The 19,107-nt window shown below is 40.0% G+C and overlaps 1 protein-coding gene across 1 annotated transcript in view; it reads left to right on the top strand.

The window, feature by feature from the left end:
- Positions 1 to 17,664, top strand: part of GPC6 (glypican 6) — a 503,396-nt gene extending 485,732 nt beyond the window's left edge. The window contains exons 8-10 of the mRNA XM_005424127.2: positions 3,428 to 3,564; positions 12,465 to 12,640; positions 13,074 to 17,664. Coding sequence (XP_005424184.1) covers positions 3,428 to 3,564; positions 12,465 to 12,640; positions 13,074 to 13,276 — 516 coding nt within the window. The 3' untranslated portion in view covers positions 13,277 to 17,664. The remainder of the gene's footprint in view (positions 1 to 3,427; positions 3,565 to 12,464; positions 12,641 to 13,073) is intronic.
- Positions 17,665 to 19,107: the final 1,443 nt, after the last annotated feature.

Genomic DNA, 19,107 nt, shown 5'->3' on the forward strand with positions numbered 1-19,107 from the left:
TTTTTTCTTATGAGAAAGTGTTGTAATTCAGAACAAGTTTCATACCTCCAAAGTAGCTGAAAAAAGGCTATTTCAATATAATATCAGGGCTATGTCAGGAAGATAACTAGGGAAAATCAGGCTAGCTACAGCCAAAGATATCCAGCTGTCTTAATCCCTATAAATCTCTGCTAGAGCAAGTGGAAAGAAAATATGTAAAATATCAAAACTGCATATGTATCATATTTAAATGTTTCCACAGAAGTCTAACCAAGCTTGAAAGTTAATCTTTAATTCAAAGAATAGGAAATACCGAGGAATCATTTACAAGGCCACAGGTCACTAGGGAATACAGTAGTCTGACTTCATAAATCACAAGCAAGCAATGCTAACTGAGTCTTTAGTGGGTTCTATCTCATTTTCAAGGGTCTGTACATCTACTACAAAGTTTTAAATACTGGCGGCGATCAAAACAATGTACAGAGGAACATGTAACCATGGGGACTAATAAGAGAATTTCTGTGGTCATGCTTGACAAGATCCCAGAACTAAAAACTCTGAAATCCACAGGCAAAAGCTTAACATGTCATGGCAGGCATTGCATCTCTTAATTCTATTCTGCATTTAAAGTTACATTAAAAGTACTCCAAAGTCATTGCCTGCCCAAATATTCATCTCACAGAAGTGGCCATCAGGCTACTCCCTAAAAAAGGAAGTGAATCAATCTGTGTTCAGAATTCCTTTAGCAAAGCCATCAGACACCACACTACACTTCTAAAAAGTTTCAGGATGAGGTTCAAGGAACCAGTTAGACAGATGTGAAAACTCCAGTGCTAAAAACTGAGGATTAACAGAGGTGTGCTCAGACAGCAGGAAAGGGCAAGACTACGGAGACTGAGTCCACACAAGTTGTGCAAAGCTCCATGGTGAAATAAAGCAATAGGAAGGAGTGAGGTGGGAGATAGCTGTGAAGGGAAATATCTGAAGGACATAAAAAAAATTTTAAATGCCCCTGAATCAAAGGCATCTTGAGAGACTGTAAATGGTTACATTTCCCTAAGCTGTAGTAATTTTTACTGTTGCTGCCTTTTGTGAGTCATGTAAAATGTCTGCTTCCCCCCAGGCTTTAAAATGGGAATAACACCTCAGAAGGATGCCTCTGAGATTTAATTAGTTGTCATTTACCAACGATCCTGAGTAAAGTAAGACCATCTTTCTTTATCAGGTGTACATCCTTAACACAAATTTTAAAAAAATCCATTAGGAAGTTTAATGATTTGTTATCTAATATAGAGCATGCAGACACCATTTAATATCTTCAGAAGAGACTGGGGAATGGGAGTCCTCATTCTGATTTTCAGGGAGTATCTGGAGAGCATGTGCAGCATGTGAGATGTGAGAATCGCTCTCCATCCTTTTGCTGGCTTCTATGAAAAGGAAACGCTTCTACTCCAAATTACGGCCCTTAGAAGGGTCGGGAGGAAAATCACTTTCCAATAGATGTTGAATCACTTGTTGAAAACAGAAGTCTGCAGGTTCTAGAGCGCCAGCTCTAATTTGAATATGGGCAAAATCTGAATGTAACTCCAAACACATGAGTTTTGAATAGCTTTACATAACTTCCAGCAAGCAATGAAGTTACTGCTCTGAAAGCTAATTACTCACAACCAATATCAATCAGATTACTCATGTAAATAGTCAGCCAGGCACTAGCAATAATAAGAAAATCTATCCCTTTGACTTTCATGTTCAGCAAACTTATAATAATGGATCCTCCACCCTATGATCTTTATTCCTTACACTTTCTATAAAATTCCTCTATTCTCATTGTGTCCTAGCAGGAATTTACACACCATGAACAATGGGCAGTTTAACTGGGTTGCTTGTGCTGGTTAGCTGTCCCAGTAGAGACCTAGGGGTTTTTCCCTCAGCATGGGCAGAAAGGGAAGAAGAGGGATTGCTATCTCCCCAAAACCCCTGGTCCTATGGACCAAATATATGAGAAAGGGCAGGCATCCTGAGACCATCTCCACTTCTGCCAAAGCCTTGCTCACAGCCTGTAAACTGGAATTTATTTTTTGGCTTGACAGGGCTCCCCTATTGAGACTTTAAAGGCTTGCAAATGCCACTAGTATCTCATGTGAAAACAAAGCAACTAGGGCTTGGCAAGGGGTGTGGAGGAGATTTATAAGGTGTCTATCATGGCAAGAAACACTGTCAACAACCCATACAGAAAAATACTGTCCTACTTATTTCTTGTGGATGAAAACTCAAACAGTGCTTCTGAAATAACATCCTCAGCTGTTTCTATCTCCTGACTTATAAAGTGACATTCTGCAGAGTTTAAGCATGGCAAAACAGCATAGGCCATTTGTGAGGAGAGCTATCATGTCCTGAGAAAAAAAGATAAAAGAGATAAATAGCCGAGTCCAATATTGTACCTCAACAAGCTAAAAGACAATCTCAAAACTGAATGGAGGAATGGAGAGCTTTTATTTGTTGTTTTTTTAAAGAACAAAGCTTAGTGATTTCCTTTAAAAGCTATTCAACAAGCTCCCCTAAATCCTATTACAACTTAATGTGAAATGCATCTGTTTCCATAAGACCCACAGTGGCAGCATTCATCCTTTGTAGTCTGTCCTTTGTTGTTCTTTCTATCTATTCTTGTCAATTTCTCCACTCTAGCATACCATACACAAAACAAGAACTGATAAAATTTTAGTCAGAGTATTTATTTATTAAGTTGATGCTGGAAATTCAGTTTGTTCCTGCTTGCCACCTGAATCACACCAAGTTAAATTACTGTTCAAGGAATTTATAAGGTAAAGAAACTGTTTTGACACTGTCCCAAAATTTCTTGCATGTGGATTCTGTATTCAGCTACAGATATTTAGCTATACATAATAGCTAGGATGAATATAGCCTCTGTATGACTTCTCACTGTAACTGAGATCCAAATGTACTGCAATGTATTCAGCCCGTGTATCTTAAATCAGTTCAACATCAGCTCAGCACTGCACCATTTTTTAGAACCTGCACATGTAGCTGTCTATATAATATTTTTCTAAGGCATGACCAAGCTGGTGGGTTTATCTGATGTACACTATTTAACTGAATTCACATTCAGCAGACTGTGAGGCATATTAATTCTTAAAAAGGTGTATATTTAGAAAATCTTAGATAAATGGAAACTAGGAAGCACAAGATGCAACATGCTTTTATTAATGTCTTGCCTGTGGAAAAAGGTGACTTTGATTGTTTGTATGTTCTGAACTCAAATGCTAGGTGTCTTGTTTTTAAACACAAGGAAATTAAGTTTTAACACCTTTAGCTTTTTTAACCTTCACCATCATCACCATTACAAATTTATACAATGTATTGTTCAACATTATAATTAGTGTGTCTGATGTTTTTTAATCTGTTTTCCCTCTCGTTGTCTCTTAATCAGGTAACAGACATTAAAGAAAAGCTAAAGCTCTCTAAAAAGTTCTGGTCAACACTGCCCTACACAATCTGCAAGGATGAGCGGGTGACAGCGGGTCCGTCCGTCGAGGAGGACTGCTGGAATGGCCACACCAAGGCGAGGTGAGGTGGACCCCTCTCCACCCCACCCAGCCCAAATCCCCACCTGGCCTGAAGCATTCATGAAACTGGGGGTCTTTCACAAAACTATTTATGAGGGTGAAACAGAAATGGGGAGAGTAAGTCATTGTCCACATGCCCCTTGTAGCCAAGATTTCCTATTGTCAAAATGCCATTAAGGCTGGAGTGTGAGTCTGGGTAAATGTGCACAGAGGGTCAGCATGTGAAGGGAGAAAATGTGCATTGGTTCAGCTCCAGAAGGATAATTTATACTGAGATTTCAAAGAGCTCTTTAGGTCCATTTAGCATCCCTGTGTTGGGACTGACAGCTTGTGAAGCAATTGCACTCTCGGGATACCATACTGGGATGAAATAGAAATTGGAATTTCAGCTCTGCTTTCTATTGGCTGGCAAAGCTTAGGGCTATTTACTGGGGGGGAGGCAAAAAATGAAAAATCACTGCCAGAGAATAAATACAGCACTCCTACTTACCTTGTGTAGAAGATTTGACCTTATGTTACTTCTTCAGAGATAACTGTGATCATCTGCCCGTGTTTATGATGAGTATTCTGTGAGTTTTAATTTTGAAGTTTACTTGGCCCTGGCTGCAGCAGAGCAGGAGCCAGCAGATGAGCAGGTGTCTCCAAAAGTCCCAATGTGGATTCATCAGCTGACAGAGAAGAGATTGTGATTATCCCTGCTGAGAGGGGGAGGAATTGGCTCAGGGACCATGCCAGGGGCATGGTTTCAGGTGTGCAGGAGTATCCTGTGCTTTTGGGTAAACACGGGGAGTGGAGAGGTTTGAGTGTCTGGTGACAGCTGAATCTCGAGAGAAGTGACACATTCTGGCACTCAGGGACTGGAATCTTTATTTTCCTTTTGCCTGAAGATACATATGAAGACAAAATATAAAAATGAGCCAAAAAGAAAAAACAACCAACCAATTAAACAAACAATAGAAAAAAATGAGACAAGCATGTAAAATATAACAACGGTGAAAGTAAGACAACATAGGAAAAAAACTTAGAAACATGCTCAGTGTCATTTTAGACAGATGTATGGATGGACAGATGCATAAATAGATTGCGCTCACCTCACCATCTCATCATCTGATCATTTTGATAAGGAGCACAGTTTACAGGAGGATGTTTCATACTGAATGCACCCCATTTTTTCCTTGCCTTACTACATAGCCTTCAAAGGAATTCATTTTACAGACAGGAGGAGGGGGCTGTTTGGGATACTGCTAGCCCTTTGAATCCACTTATGGATGCATGTGAACAAACCTGTCCAAAAGCATGACCCGCTGCTTAGTTGCTAAGTCCCAGATCAAGAGAAAGCCCCTGGGGATTCAGAGATGTACTAGGAGGAGTGTCTGGCTATTACAGGACTCATCATAAAGGAACAGTGTGAAAAGAGAAACAAAAATTTGTTTCTCTTTCTCTATTTTATCCCTTCTTGTTATGAGCTTTGAAAGACATGAGCTCAGGCCTGTGCACTGCCAGCAGTTAAGCAGAGCTTCAAGGCATGCCAGCTAAATGCCATCAGGGTGCATGCATCAGTAAGAGATATATGCTACTCTTTCTACAAAAGAGCAGCCAAATCCCTTAATATCTATCTATTCCTCCTGGTTTCCATGCTTAACACTAGTGTCTGTACCACATCTGGCAAATACTTGGCAGGTCTCTGCTGCTCCTTCACTGAAGGGTTTGGCACAGCTTCCACATTTGTTGGGAGTTAAGGAGGTGCGTTTTATGCATACAGTTTTTCACCCTTCTTCTGCAGATTTATCTTATGAAAAGCCTGGGTTTCTTCATTATGCCTTCTGAGATTAATGTTCTGGAGAGAGAAGAGCAGTCCTCTGTTGATAATCTCCTTGGTAATTGAACACAGATGTTTCACTGGATGTAGAGTGACAGCTTCAAAATGTCACCTGAAGATACCATTTCAGCAAGTCCAGCCACTGCTCCTCTGTCCAGTTTCTGTTTAATATCCATTCACAAAGGAAATGTATAGTCATAGTCTCAGTAACAGAATTTAATAAATGCTTCAGGTGGAGGCAATAGCAATAAATCAGAGAAACACCACAGAATGCCATGGCTGGATATGAAATAGTATTAAAAACAATATTGAAAATAAATAGCTCTAAATGCAAAATCACCTCTTGGCCAGTGGACAAATACTTTTACTGCAGCAGAAAAAAAGAAAAGGTTTTCTTCATCAGACTGATTAGTATCTGATACCAAATACTAGCTCACAAGAATGAGCATAGCAAAATCTGGCCAGTATTCCATACACATATATATGTATCTGTGTTCACTGTGTCAGCTGTCTGTCATAAGCACCCCTGTGCTATATGAGGAGCTGCATGTTGAATTCCAGAGAATATGACAAAAGCCTGTGATAGGAAAAAAAAAGGAAACTTAGCCACCTCCTGTCTTCCTAGACATTAATGCTGTAAGTAAGAAGACAACATGGTGTTGCCTACCATTGGGAAATGAAATTATTGCTGGGGTTTTAATCAAATCCTGTTTTGGAATAAAGAATTAGAAACTTTGAATTGCCAGATAGACATTTTGCCTTATGTTTCACTTTACACATCACCTTTTGATGCTGCTTTTACAGGGGAAAAGAGTCACAAACCTGAGATCACAGAGAATGAGAGCTTGGCTTTCTCCTGAGAGAGGCATTACACCAAGGTCATTTGTGGTTATTACACTCCCTAAATATCACTTTGCTGCCATGATTAATTTACAGTGACACCAGGTCACCAACTGAAGGTCGCCAATTCACAAGTAATCATGGCGTAACAGAGCCATCCATTTGGTGTTCTGGAAGGGTGCACTTGGCTCATTGCTGATCCTGTACAAATAATGGTTTTAATCAGGTCACATCACGTAGAAACCAAGTGCTGTGGAAATAGGAAAATATTTATTAGATGGATGACTCTCTTTTTTTGAAAAATCCGTATTAAAGGTAATAATAATAGCTACTTCAGACAAAGTGCCTTTTAGAGGGATGCCCAGCAGGATTTCTCCATCATATTTGTATTCGCAAAAGAACGTGAACAAAATTTTATGTTTAAAGAATTAACATCTTCTACCAGATGCGCAGAGACAGATTTCTGAAAGCTATTTAGGACCTAAAAAACAACATTAAGATCAAACATTGAAAATTTACCTCCATCCCTACATGCAATTAAATTCTCAACAACAGCTGATGGCATCTTCACTAATAGGTATTCTTCAGAATTAAGAAATTTTCCCAAGAGTGATGGAAAATCAGACTTTAGGACTTAAACAAAGTCCAAGGTATCAATCTTTGAAAATATGACTTTTACTGAAGTAAGAACAGCAACCAAATCTGGAACCCTCTGATGTTCAGGAGAAAAACCTTGAATTGCTCCAACCAACTCAGCCAGCTCATTCCAAGCAGAGCATCTGAGATTGTTCTCATGCTCTATCATCCTGGTGCTCATGCTCACCAGGGCTATAGAATTATTAATATGTCTTAGCTCTGAAAAGCTGTAATCCATGGAACAGATGAGACCTGCATTCCTTTCCACAAGGAACCTATCACTCCTCCAAACAGAAGAAATAGAATGATAAATGAGACAGAAAAATAAAACAAACAGAAAAACACAGAGAAAGGTAAGGAATAAAAGGGAAAATGAACACTATAATTTTCCATATCTAGCTCAAAACTACAAGGTATGTCACCACAGCAAACACAAGATAGATTCTCATCTGTCCTGACATTCTCCTCTTCTCCTGCCACACATGTGGGAGTGTCTACTTCTGTGGTAGAGAGCTTTTAATTTCTGTTGAAATTCAGTGGGAAGAAAGACACATCAGATCAGTGTTTGCCCTGAGAAAGTTGCTCACTGCTGTCCAGAAAAGTGACGATGAGTTGAGTGTCCTTCAGATGGATGTAGGCACAGATGATTGTTTAGCACCACTAGTGAAAGGGGGAATAAACCACTTCTCATTAAGTGTGAAAACTGCCTATTCTTAATGGATGCACTTGTTTATTTTTAAACCTTCAAAAAAACTGGCAGTGAGGATTTTCTCTCTCTCGTTGTGTCTGCTCAAGCTTTTCTCCAAGATGGAGGGGAAAAACCAAACTGAAAATATCCTGTGGGGATTACCTCCTGAGCAAACAGAATCAGATGAGGTGAACTAGTTAGCCAAACAAGCCAATTTTCCACTGCACTTATCTTTCTGGACCAGATGTGACTGACTAAACCCAGCCCAGCCTGAGTAAGCCTGTGCTGTATTTTGTATTCTATTGCCTACAGTTCTGTGCACCTGGAAAAACTCCAGTACTGCCTAGGTGGCATGGCCCAGTTGTACTGTAAGCAGCTGCTGTGGCAGCAAAGTATGGAGAGTGTTGCCCTTATAGACAGATTCTTTTTAAAAATCAGATTCTTCCTTTTTTTTTTCAATTTTTTTTTGGGGGGGGGATGGGGTGACAACTCTACATGCTTTATATATGTGATTGATTCATCAATCATTTTTAGACTTGAAAAGGAAGCAGACGCTGTGGAACATTAACAGGTTATTAAAAAAATAAAAGAGGGGTAAAAGAGAAGTGGTTTTAAATAGGCTTTGTGGTACTTGGCTATGATGTGCCAAAAGACATCTTTGCTGTGTCTGCTGAGACAAGCAAGAACTGTGGAAAGGCTAAGAGGAACAGAAAGCATTAATATTTTAGAAAACAACATAAATTACACTAAAATCCTGACACAGCTGAGCACGGAGCAAACACCAGAAAACAAACAGCGTTGTTTGGCTTCTCTATACTCAGAGGGCTAAGAAAGCTTGCTTCTCTCTCTCGCTCTCTTTTTTTTTTTTTTTTTTTTTTTTTCCCCTTTCCAAGGAGGATGGAAAGAACAGACACTGATTCAGGTTGGCACTTCTCTTCATTTACAATGGCCATACAGTTCTTGTAATGGCCAGGCCTACAAAGAGATCGTTAAGGAGAGCAGAAGCAGCAGCAAAGCTTAAAATTCACCAGGGCGTCTCAACTTACGGAACTGCAGCAAAAGCAGCTGTGTTCAACAACTTTGCCCAGCCAGCAACAAATCTTCTGTCAAATCATGGTCCCAAGACATGGCTTCCTATTCGGTGTGACTTAACCCTACCCCACACACATCAAAATGTTTTTGTCAGAACATGTGTTGGGCTGCCTCTCCGAGGCTGCCACTCACAAAACACCTTGGGCTACCTGTTCTCATATCTGCATCAGTCCTTTAAAGAAAGGAAAACTATTTAAAGACATTTCATTCAATAGAGGCTTTTCTGTCTTTCCTCTCCCCCTGCAAAGAAGCAGGTGGACTAGTTCAGTAATGAGGGCAGAATCCAGATACACATTCAAACATGTAAATTCAGGTACTTCAGTATGGGTGAGACAATAAGGGGTGTGTTGCCCATGCAGTTGTAGTGTCACTGGAGATTCTTTGTGTTGCCTGGGATGAGTGTGATACAGGACACTATCTCCCCTCTGGACCAGAGCCTGGGCTAAAACTGCTTGAGCATTTTTAAAAGCACCAATGTTAACATGCCTGAAAAGACCCCCAGTATCCTGTCAGTGTACTCAAAGAGGCAGTTTTCCACTGTCTGAAAACACTTACCTACTGCTATGTAAGATGGTCTAAGTAGTCATGACACCTTCATGGAACTGGGAAATTAGACCCTGGACCTAGTGGATATTCAAACCCTACTGGAGTGACAGCGTGACACCAAGCAGCCCACATCCTAGTGGCTAAAGTGGCATTCAAGACTCAATTCAGCTGCCTTAAGAAAGATGCACACTATAACTTTAGATGCCCCAGATGTCCAGGACCACCCCCTAAAGCCTGCAGATATGATCCAGAAAGCCTCACCTTTCAGAGCTCACCTTTCAGAGCTAGTGACAAGAAGAGGAGGAATAACTAAGAGCATTCAAATGGCACCAGCTGTCTATGTTTATGCAAGGAAATCCCAGCAGATGAAACATAATGAACTAGTCATTTGGCCAAAGGCTCATGGGACTCTAACAGCTGTCCCTGCTCCACTGATGAATAAGCTCCTGACTAGCTGTGACTGGATCTGGTGGTGGCTAGATCTGGTGAGAGTGGGACTTTGCTTATGCCCAGACACTTGCATTTGAACACACAAGATTTGGTATGTGTGTAAACCTAAAGATTAATTTTCAGCCTTTCTAATTCTTTTGCTATTATGTCCTAAATGCCAAGGGAATGTAAGCATCCAGCTAACTGTGAGGCAGTGTTAAGGCCATGGATTTCTTGTGACCTACACCAAGTATGTGTCCCTTACACACCTAACTGAGGTACACTTGCCAGGAATGCTTTGGGGGTCACCAGATCCTGGGCAGATAAAGCAGGGTGTGTGGCAGGGTGTGTGGCAAAATCACTGAATGGGCTGCCCCATGTAAGTTAGACTGTCCTGAGAAGGGCATCAGATGCGCACTAGTCACAGTGCAAAATACAAACCTCCATGAAATGCGCACACTAGAGCACTCTCTAATTGCTTTAAGTCAGTACCTTCTTCCTTTATTATTGATGGTAAGACAAAATGAAATCAGAAAGAAATCAGCCAAAGAAAGCCTGTGAGCTGCCCTTCAGAGGTGTCCTTAGCTTCTCATGGACAGCTTGCAATAAAGGGCTGTTAACCCTTCATAAACAAAGAAATCAATCCACATGAATATTTCGCAATTTCAGATCACTCGTAGCTGCTAATAGCTATGGCCATTGTCATGGACAGGATACAGAGAAAGACAATCATCCTGTCTGAGCCAGTAGTTCAATTCTTACATTCTTGCTTTTTTAATCAACTGCACCTTGAAATTGCTGATTTACTACTAGGCTGAGTAATTTATCTACAGCAGCCCTTTCATTGGTAGAGACATGTGACAGATGGAGATGCTGTTCCTTTGCAGTCCAAAGCATCCCTGCCTGCCAAGGTCTCCATCCTACTGCCTCCAGGCAGCTCTGCAGAATTATTTCCTATTCTGTCTTTAGTGATTCATAACACCATGGCCTGCAGTCTTCCATACTGGGGGAGGTAGCTCTGTGTTCTCACCACAGTAAATCTGACTGCAGGAGTCTGGATGGGATCCCCACAGCAATGTTATCTCTCATCATGGTACTAGTGAAACAGCAGGATATGCAGCTTGAGGCTGGGTATTTTGGCAATCGTGTTTGGTTCTTCCATGTTCACACACCCCCAGGATTATTCTCATGTAAGCCTTTAAAGGCCACTGGTGGCAAATGAGTCTCATCTTGCAAGCGAGGACCCATTACGCTGAGACTAAGCCCTTCCTTAGTGCAGTGAAGTGTGGTTGTCTTGTGAGCCCCCAGAAGCAATGCAGAGCTTATTTTCTCTCCACCATGACTTCAACAGAGAAAGTCCTTTCATCTCCCTTACTTTCACCTTTATTTTCCAGAGGTATTTATTTTTCCAGACCAATATGAGCCATGCTGTCATCAACGCCAAACTTCAGTGCTGGTAGAGAATTGGGCACGCACAAGTGAGAGTGATGTGAAACACTCTCAAACTGTATTTGCTACCAGGCATCATGAAAGTTTGTCTTTAGTAGGCTAGACTGTGCTATCATTACTTATTGTCTGAGCACACAAGCACACGAGGACTCCCACAAACATCAGTAGGACAGCCTGGTATGCAAACTAATTACAAAATAGATAATATCCTTATAAAGAACATAAACAAAGGATAGATCTGCTCCAAATCCTTTGCAGCCTAAATATGAGACAAAGATAGTAGGAAAGACAGACAAGAGAGAAGAGGGAAGCTGTGATGCACTATTTTCTCAGGGTGCCATGCCAGCATAGAGAAATAATGTCAACCTTCTTTCAGCCTGGCAGCTATAAAATGCACTGATAATTTTTGACAGAAATTCGAAGCAGGGAAAAATATAGCTTTGCAAAAGCCTACAAGGAGAGCTTCCTGAGGACAAAGAACAGCAGGGGACAAAGAGTGCATCTTTAACAAAGGGTAATGGAGATTTTACTGTAGGATGATTGGAGGCATGGGCTGCTTTTTGTAGGGGAAAGATGTGCAAAAGCACACTTGCTGCCTGCAAGCAGCCTAAGACTGCATTATTCAAGGTCAGAGAAAGGAATGCTGCAGTAATCAAGAAATTCTAAGGTAAGAGCTTGAATAAAAAATTCAGATTTGTGGATGGATAGGAAATGCCATACCCTAAATGTTATGCACAAAGTACATGAGACATGAAAGCATAGCCTGGTTTAAAGGAATAATGACCAAATCAAAGAGAATATTGGAGTTTGGTAAAATTATAATGCTTTTTATGGGCCTGGATGTCGTGTAGGCTGGAGATGTTGTTCATGGTGGTCCAAAAAAGAGATGCAAGGAAGAATTAGAGAAGAAAATTAAGTGCTCTTTTAAACTAGGAAAGCCGTAATACCTCAAGATAGGCTTCTAAACTGTCTCAGAACAACAAATATGCTATATACAACAAAGGACTTCATATTTTTTAAGCAGAAAGAAATAAAAACAGCAGAATGCACTGTTAGATGCTTAATTTAGTGTGCAGCCATTCATGTCAACAGAGGATATGAATATGTGGTGACTTACTGCTGGCTTGCGAACCTTTTCCATAGTTCACACAGTCATTGCTCTTGCTGGGGAGTATATGGAGAGTTAGGAGGTTGAAAAACCTAAATCCTTTCTGCTCCCCATGCAGCTGTTCTACTAAACAGATCCTTTGGAGTCAGTGAAATTAAAAACTATATTTTTAAAGCAGTTTTAATGGATCTTTCTGAGAACTGCACATTGAATTTCTTAGCACATCATTTACTGCACAGTGTTTTATTTCTGGAATTACTGTGCCTCACACTAATCTTTCATTCTGCTGCCTAGATACTTGCCTGAGATTATGAACGATGGCTTAACCAACCAGATCAACAATCCAGAAGTAGATGTGGACATCACAAGGCCAGACACCTTCATTCGACAGCAAATCATGGCCTTGCGTGTCATGACTAACAAACTGAAGAATGCATACAATGGGAATGATGTCAACTTCCAGGACACAAGTAAGAAACCATTAACTGTCATTACATAGCTGTAATTTTGGAACCCATTTATAAATTGGCTCCGCTGCAATGACTTTGTGGTCTTTGTGCTCTGCGCTGCTGACAACATAAAAAGTCTTTTTCTGTTCCATGAAATTCCAGTTATATAATTGTTTCCTTTTCTTCTCTTGCTTATCTTCATGTTTAATACATCCAGACACCGAAGGCTTTCCATAATGCCAGCAGTCTGATCCTTTTTCAGAAGAGCACTTAATCACCTAATTAAGTCATAGTGGGTTTCATTTGGAAGCTTTACTGAATGAAATTTAGCACCACCAACACTTCCTCATTCCCAATGTGTTCATCCCCACTGGGGTGCCAAGTGGAAGGGAGAAAAGGGATGAAAGCTGTAAGCTGTATCACTCATGCTGTTTCCCTCACTCCTTTGTGCCAGGTGACGAAACCAGCGGCTCAGGCAGCGGGAGTGGCTGCACAGATGACATCTGCCCCACCGAGTTTGACTTTGTCACCACTGAAGCACCGCCTGTCGACTCGGACAGGAGGGAGGTGGAGGCTTCAGCCACACAGCCTGGCTGCTCACTGCAGACATTGCTCCTCATCTTCCTCAGCCTCCTACTGCAGAGACAGTGGAGATAATCCTGGATCTAGTCAGAGAAACTGTGTTTTAGCTACAGAAACAGCCTACTTTCTTCTTTTCTTATACTCTTGGACAATGGACCATGCCACAAACACTTGCAGTTTTCTACAAGATGGCAGTTATTGCAACCTGCTTCCCATTTTAGTTTTCCCAAAGAGTACCAGGTGCCAGACTGAACTGCTTCCTGCTTTTTTCAGATATCTCTGAAGACAATATCCACTCTTGAGAGAATTCTTTCTCAATCCTTTACAGGAGACTTTCTGAGCTTCATTTCCTTTTATGCTGCAAAAGGGAAAAAAGATCTTACAGTATGTGTTTTTCCCCAGTGAGAAAAAAGACGGGGGAAGAAACCAAGAAAGTTTTCTTTCTGAATCAAGCCTGACTCAAGGCTGCTGCATTTCAACAGAATATCAACAAAACAAAAAAAAAGACAAGAAAGGAACAAAAAAAATGCAACTGTTCTTCACTGACAGCCAGGTTTCCTTTAGGAACTTCTGTAGGATGATTCAGGTCATCAGAATGATCACTGTTATAGGGAGGAAGGCTGGATTTTTTTTTCCCCAACCCAAAAAAAGTATGTCTCAGCAGTGAATGTCTTGCACTCCATCTGCCAACCACATCAGATTGGTATGAAGGTAGAGAAGCTGAAAAATAAGTTTATCTTTTAGTATGGTAGTAGCTCCACTAGCTTCAGAATGTCATGTTACAGTTGCTTAGGATTTGAATCTTAATGCCTAGTAAAAATATGAGTAGTAGCACGATTTCACCTAGTTTCTTTTAGGATTTATCCATGTTATAGAATTGTCACAGTTTTCCACTTAGCTCACCCCTGTGAGCTCACCAGCCATGATGGTAATGTTAAACAACTCTCTTGACCCCTCACGGGTTCAGACAGAAAATAATCTCTTGTGATGTAATCTTTTTCCTTTTGTTGCTGTTCTGACATCGATTAGAACTTTTTGCTACTATGTCCATTACCCTACCAAGACAGCAATTCTCTAACAGACTAACAGCAACTGGATCAATAGCGTGTTTCACACCTAACTACATCCTTCATATCAGTTAATTTCAGTGTCGCAAGGATTTCTTCTACAAAATTTCAGATCAAGCAAATATATAGTACTGACATGGAGATTTCTTTCACTTTTTTAGTCTTAGTATGATCATCTATTTTTATATATATAAATATATATAAATCACAGATTTTAACTTCTTAATTACAAGCTCAGGGTTGACACTTCTTTATAAGGAAAAAAAAATGTTTGGTCAACCAACTCTTCTTTTTTTGCTGCTCTGAAAAGTAACCCTTTAATGACTGGTGAGCATGAAAATCAAAGAAGAGAATTTTTTACATATCCAGTTGTCCATTTCCTAACAAGTTTGCAGGTTGGTGAAGAAAACCTCTCTCATATGTGTGTATTTGGTGGAGGGGGCAGGGGGGAGCATGCGAGTTTGTATGATAGGCCTAGAGAAGGACATGGATGTTAATTGTGATGGTAATTGTACTTCAGATTCTTCAAGGATACATTGCTTTAATAATCATTGTCTAAATGGTTATGGTCTGGGATAGAGTTTCCCTAATTTGCATCTGGTCATAATACCCAAGATGGAAGCTGTTTAAATCCTGGACAAATGTGTGTCAACAATTAGACATCAAAATCTTCCTTCTTTTATCAACCACAGACAAAGGATTTTTGGGGCAATTCTGCGTGGTGTTGAAATGATGGTGTTTGCCATGAATTTATTTCCTGATTCTTACATTGACTCTGGAAATGGTGTACACAAATTGTGGTAACACTGTAAAGCCAGTCAACCACATTCCAATTTAGCAGAGCAGGTAGATCATATCCATTGCAATCGCTTTTTCTTGTCAAATTATAATTAGCTATAGATTTAGGCATGAAATTAAAATAGAAAACCCACAGCACCTTAGAATAAAGTATACTTAAGCACTTTTACCAAAAAAAGTATTTACAATCTATTTATATAGTATGTCTAATAGCAAAAAGCATAAGTTTTGAGCCACTTGTATTCAATTCTTTTTCTTCCCCATTTGTTTACTTTGAAACATAATGATAGATAGCATCATAGAATCATAGAATCATGGAATGGTCTGAGTTGGAAGGGACCTTAAAGATCATCTAGTTCCATCCCCCTCTGCCAGGGGCAGGGATGCCACTCACCAGATAAATTTGCTCAGGGCTCCATCCAGCCTGGCCCTGATAGATGGTCTGTTCTTCTGGGCCCAGATTAGTATGTCACTCTCTAAGTGTGCAGATCACACAGGTCTTACATGGCCATAGCAATGCTTCCCGCTTCTCCAAATGTTCCCCTGGAGCAGGTCTTCTGATTGAGCATTTACTGTGTCCAGGAAGTTTAAGCCAATTCTCATAGGCTTTTTCTTTTGCCCTGGTATAGCAGGTATCAAGCAGAAGGTCTTTACCTTTAATTTTTTTCCTGAACTTGCACATGCAGTTTTCTACAAGGAGAACCCTTTAAAAATCTCCCCCGGTCCATCTTTTTCTACCCATCTCCACATCCTCTTGCATCCTCAGCAACTTTGTTTCAGGAGAAGTTGACTTTGATTTCTCTGGCTGTGTATTTATTTGGTGGTAACTTATTCTATATCCATCTGATTATTCTGGATCTGAAAGCTTATTGACAGGCAAAAGTGTCCAAGCCCTCTGATGCAAGTCCTCTGCTGTACTTGCTCCACTCTGCTAGTGAAGGAGCAGATGGACTCATCAGGTTTTTGTGTTAACCTTGGCACACATGTAGGTGATCTGATGACTGTTTTCAGCTGGTGCAGCCAAGGTGTGTGTCCAGGGCACTCTCATCTATTTGCAGACTTCCATGGACTTCTGGACAAGGAGTAAGTTGGATCTTTTCAGACAAGGAGTAAGAAAGAACTAGGGGTTCACTGAAGACGCTCATCACTGGAGGAGCTTGCCCTGCTCTTCTTGAACTAGATCTTATAAACTGCCACTCAAACGACACACCAGCTTAATCTTTGCCAAAATGTGATTCTTGTGGGAGTTCTGCCAGAAACTTTTGTCTTCAATATTGTTATTTCTCCTCTTATTTTGCTACTATGCATGGTGATATTTTGTCAGGAGATGGAGATGCCTTTGCGTGAAGTTATTGTGTATACATTGCTTTAATAGTCCCTAAAGATTGAATACACTCTTCATACATTGCATTTTTCTGAGATTAAGAGAGCTATTAAATCTACAGAGAAAATTAAATTGGGAATGAAGGAGAGAGAAGAAAAAGCATTCATGTTCATAAACGTGAGAATCTACATAATTTCCAACTATTCTATTCGCACATCCTTTGCATCCAATGGCTCTTCTTCTGAGGTAATTTTTTGGTATGTCACAATTTAAATATTTCTCTTCTGTTAGCAGCAGATAAAGTAAGAAATTATAAAGAAGACAATTACATGTTCAAGGAAAAGGAGCTAAGTCCTAAGGAAATGTCCTTTGATTGTGTAAGCCCTCTATGCTGCGCAATCCAGAAGTTGTTCATATGTAATGTTCTTTTAAAGTGGAGGCTAATAAAAAATTAGATGCAATTAATTACATAATCATTGCTGCAGACCCCTGTGAGGTTTTATCTTTTCAATATTAACTGAGTTGTTTTTGCATCATCCCCAAATTTTTCATGTTCATTTTACTGCAGATTTTTCTACTGATGATTCAGTACATAGCACCGTAAATGCGGTGCAAACTACCTGGACTCTGGCCAAACTTAGGCATTTCAAAAAAAGACAATCAGAAAAATTGAAAAAAGAGAATAGAGATTTCCTGCAAAAGAGGAAGGGGAAAGAAAACTGTGCCTCAGTGTTCTGGTAAGGGTTGATCTATCCCAGTTCCCTAAGAGGCATCATAGACCACTGTCCATGGAAAGCTCTGAAAATCTGAATCTCAGATGCACAAATCATCCCAATTCCATGGGACTTTTAGTAAGAATGATCCCCACAGATGTGTGAACCAGTTTGAGCTGCTTCCATGCAAAATGGCTTTACTGTGCATGTGACTGAGCACTGGCACAGATTGCTCAGAGAGGCTGTGTAGTCTCCCTCACGGGAGATATTCAGGAACCATCTGGACACAATCCTGTGCTGTGTGCTCTAGGATGACCCTGCTTGAGAAGGGAGGCTGGACCAGATGACCCCCTGTGGTCCCTTCCTGCCTGACCCATTCTGTGATTCTGTGATTCTATAAGCTGGAGATGTTCTTGGGAGGTGGACTCTGTGCAGTGTCTCAGCAGGCAGCAGTTGCCTTCAGTTTACTAACTGATTCTGAATCATTATCAAATGTAACTCTACTTATTCACTGAAACTTTTATTATTTCAACATAAAAAATAAATTACAGCACTGATGCATGTTGTGTTTTTTTGTTTTTAATTTGTTTCCAAAGATAACCCATTAGAACTGAATACAGAAAATTTTAGAACAATTATGCAGGTTTCTATAGATTTCATTATGGGTATTTAGAACAAATCCACATTTCAAAGACCACAAAACTATGTTTACTATATTAACCCACAAATGTTCAAACCTGCTAGAGGAGAATGGATAGAGTTAACAACAGTGGAATGTTACATAAAATCGAAAAAAACATAATTTTAAAGGGAAATTCAGCAGTCAAAGGCTAAGTCTTAGTGTCAGTACTGAGATTATGTTGTCAAAACATAATAGACTCAGCAATGCCTACTTTCAAGAAAAATAGGGCAGGTGATGCACTGAACATGGCAATGTTTTCATTACAGCTACTCAGAGGGACTGTGAGGATCACATTAATATGTGTAATTATGACCCTTTTTGGATAAGATAATGATAAAGACCAGAGAACCATGGTAACAGGGTGTGTGAAGCATAAATATTATGATAGTAACAATTTCCTCCTCTGTTAAACAGTGTAGGAGACGCAATGGAGAATGAAAAGCTTTGATTTTTAAAATAAAGTTCCAACATCGGACAAGAGTGATGGTCTCAAATTAATTTAGTCTGAACATTTTGCAACAGTCCATCCAATCCAAATCTGCAGACCAATACAAACAACCAATCACTTGAGGGTAATTTGCCAATGTAACATGAAGTGCTCACTTACAGGATCTACTTAGTTTTTCTACTAAGCTGAGTATATAGTTCATGATTCTGATTGTGCATCATATGTGGTGATAACCAGACTTGTGCATTGCACCTGTGTGAAATTCTGGTGCCATGACAAAGCAAATGGGAGCTTTGTCATTAACAAGGATTTTGACTGCAATCGCTGAGAAAAATTAAATCCCTTTTTTCCTGGAAGCTGTTCATATGTGGTTTATTTCTGACTCTTAATAAAACAACAACACTGTCCATAAAAAAAAACAGTGCTAACACTATGGGTGTTAGCATTGTCACCTGCAAGTTTTCAACCTGTACTCCAAAGCAGTTGCAGTCTTTCTGCCTGGTTCTCCCACAGCCGAGGTCTCTGGACTTTCCAGGAGTTCAAGTCATGTGTTCAAGAAAGTCATTTGTGTTTTGTCATATGTGCAGCTTAAAGTCTACACAGTTAAATAAGTTCAAGAAGTTTCAATATTTCAGTCAGCTCTTATTTCACCTTCATGTATAATTATGTAGCATTGATAATTAACAGTATAGCACACATGAAAGGCTTTTGTCTCACATTGATGACAAAAACCATCTTCCTTTTCCTCCTTTATTCTGCCACCAAGAAATCCATGTAGCTTAATACTTAAAGCAGTTGGCAGCATCTTAAAAGCAGTTTGTTTATTAAATTCAGAACAGCTGTATTACTAAGAGGAGTTGTCTTTTTCCTGAGA

This window comes from Geospiza fortis, unplaced genomic scaffold, assembly GCF_000277835.1.
Source record: "Geospiza fortis unplaced genomic scaffold, GeoFor_1.0 scaffold84, whole genome shotgun sequence".
Classification (NCBI taxonomy): Eukaryota; Metazoa; Chordata; class Aves; order Passeriformes; family Thraupidae; genus Geospiza; species Geospiza fortis.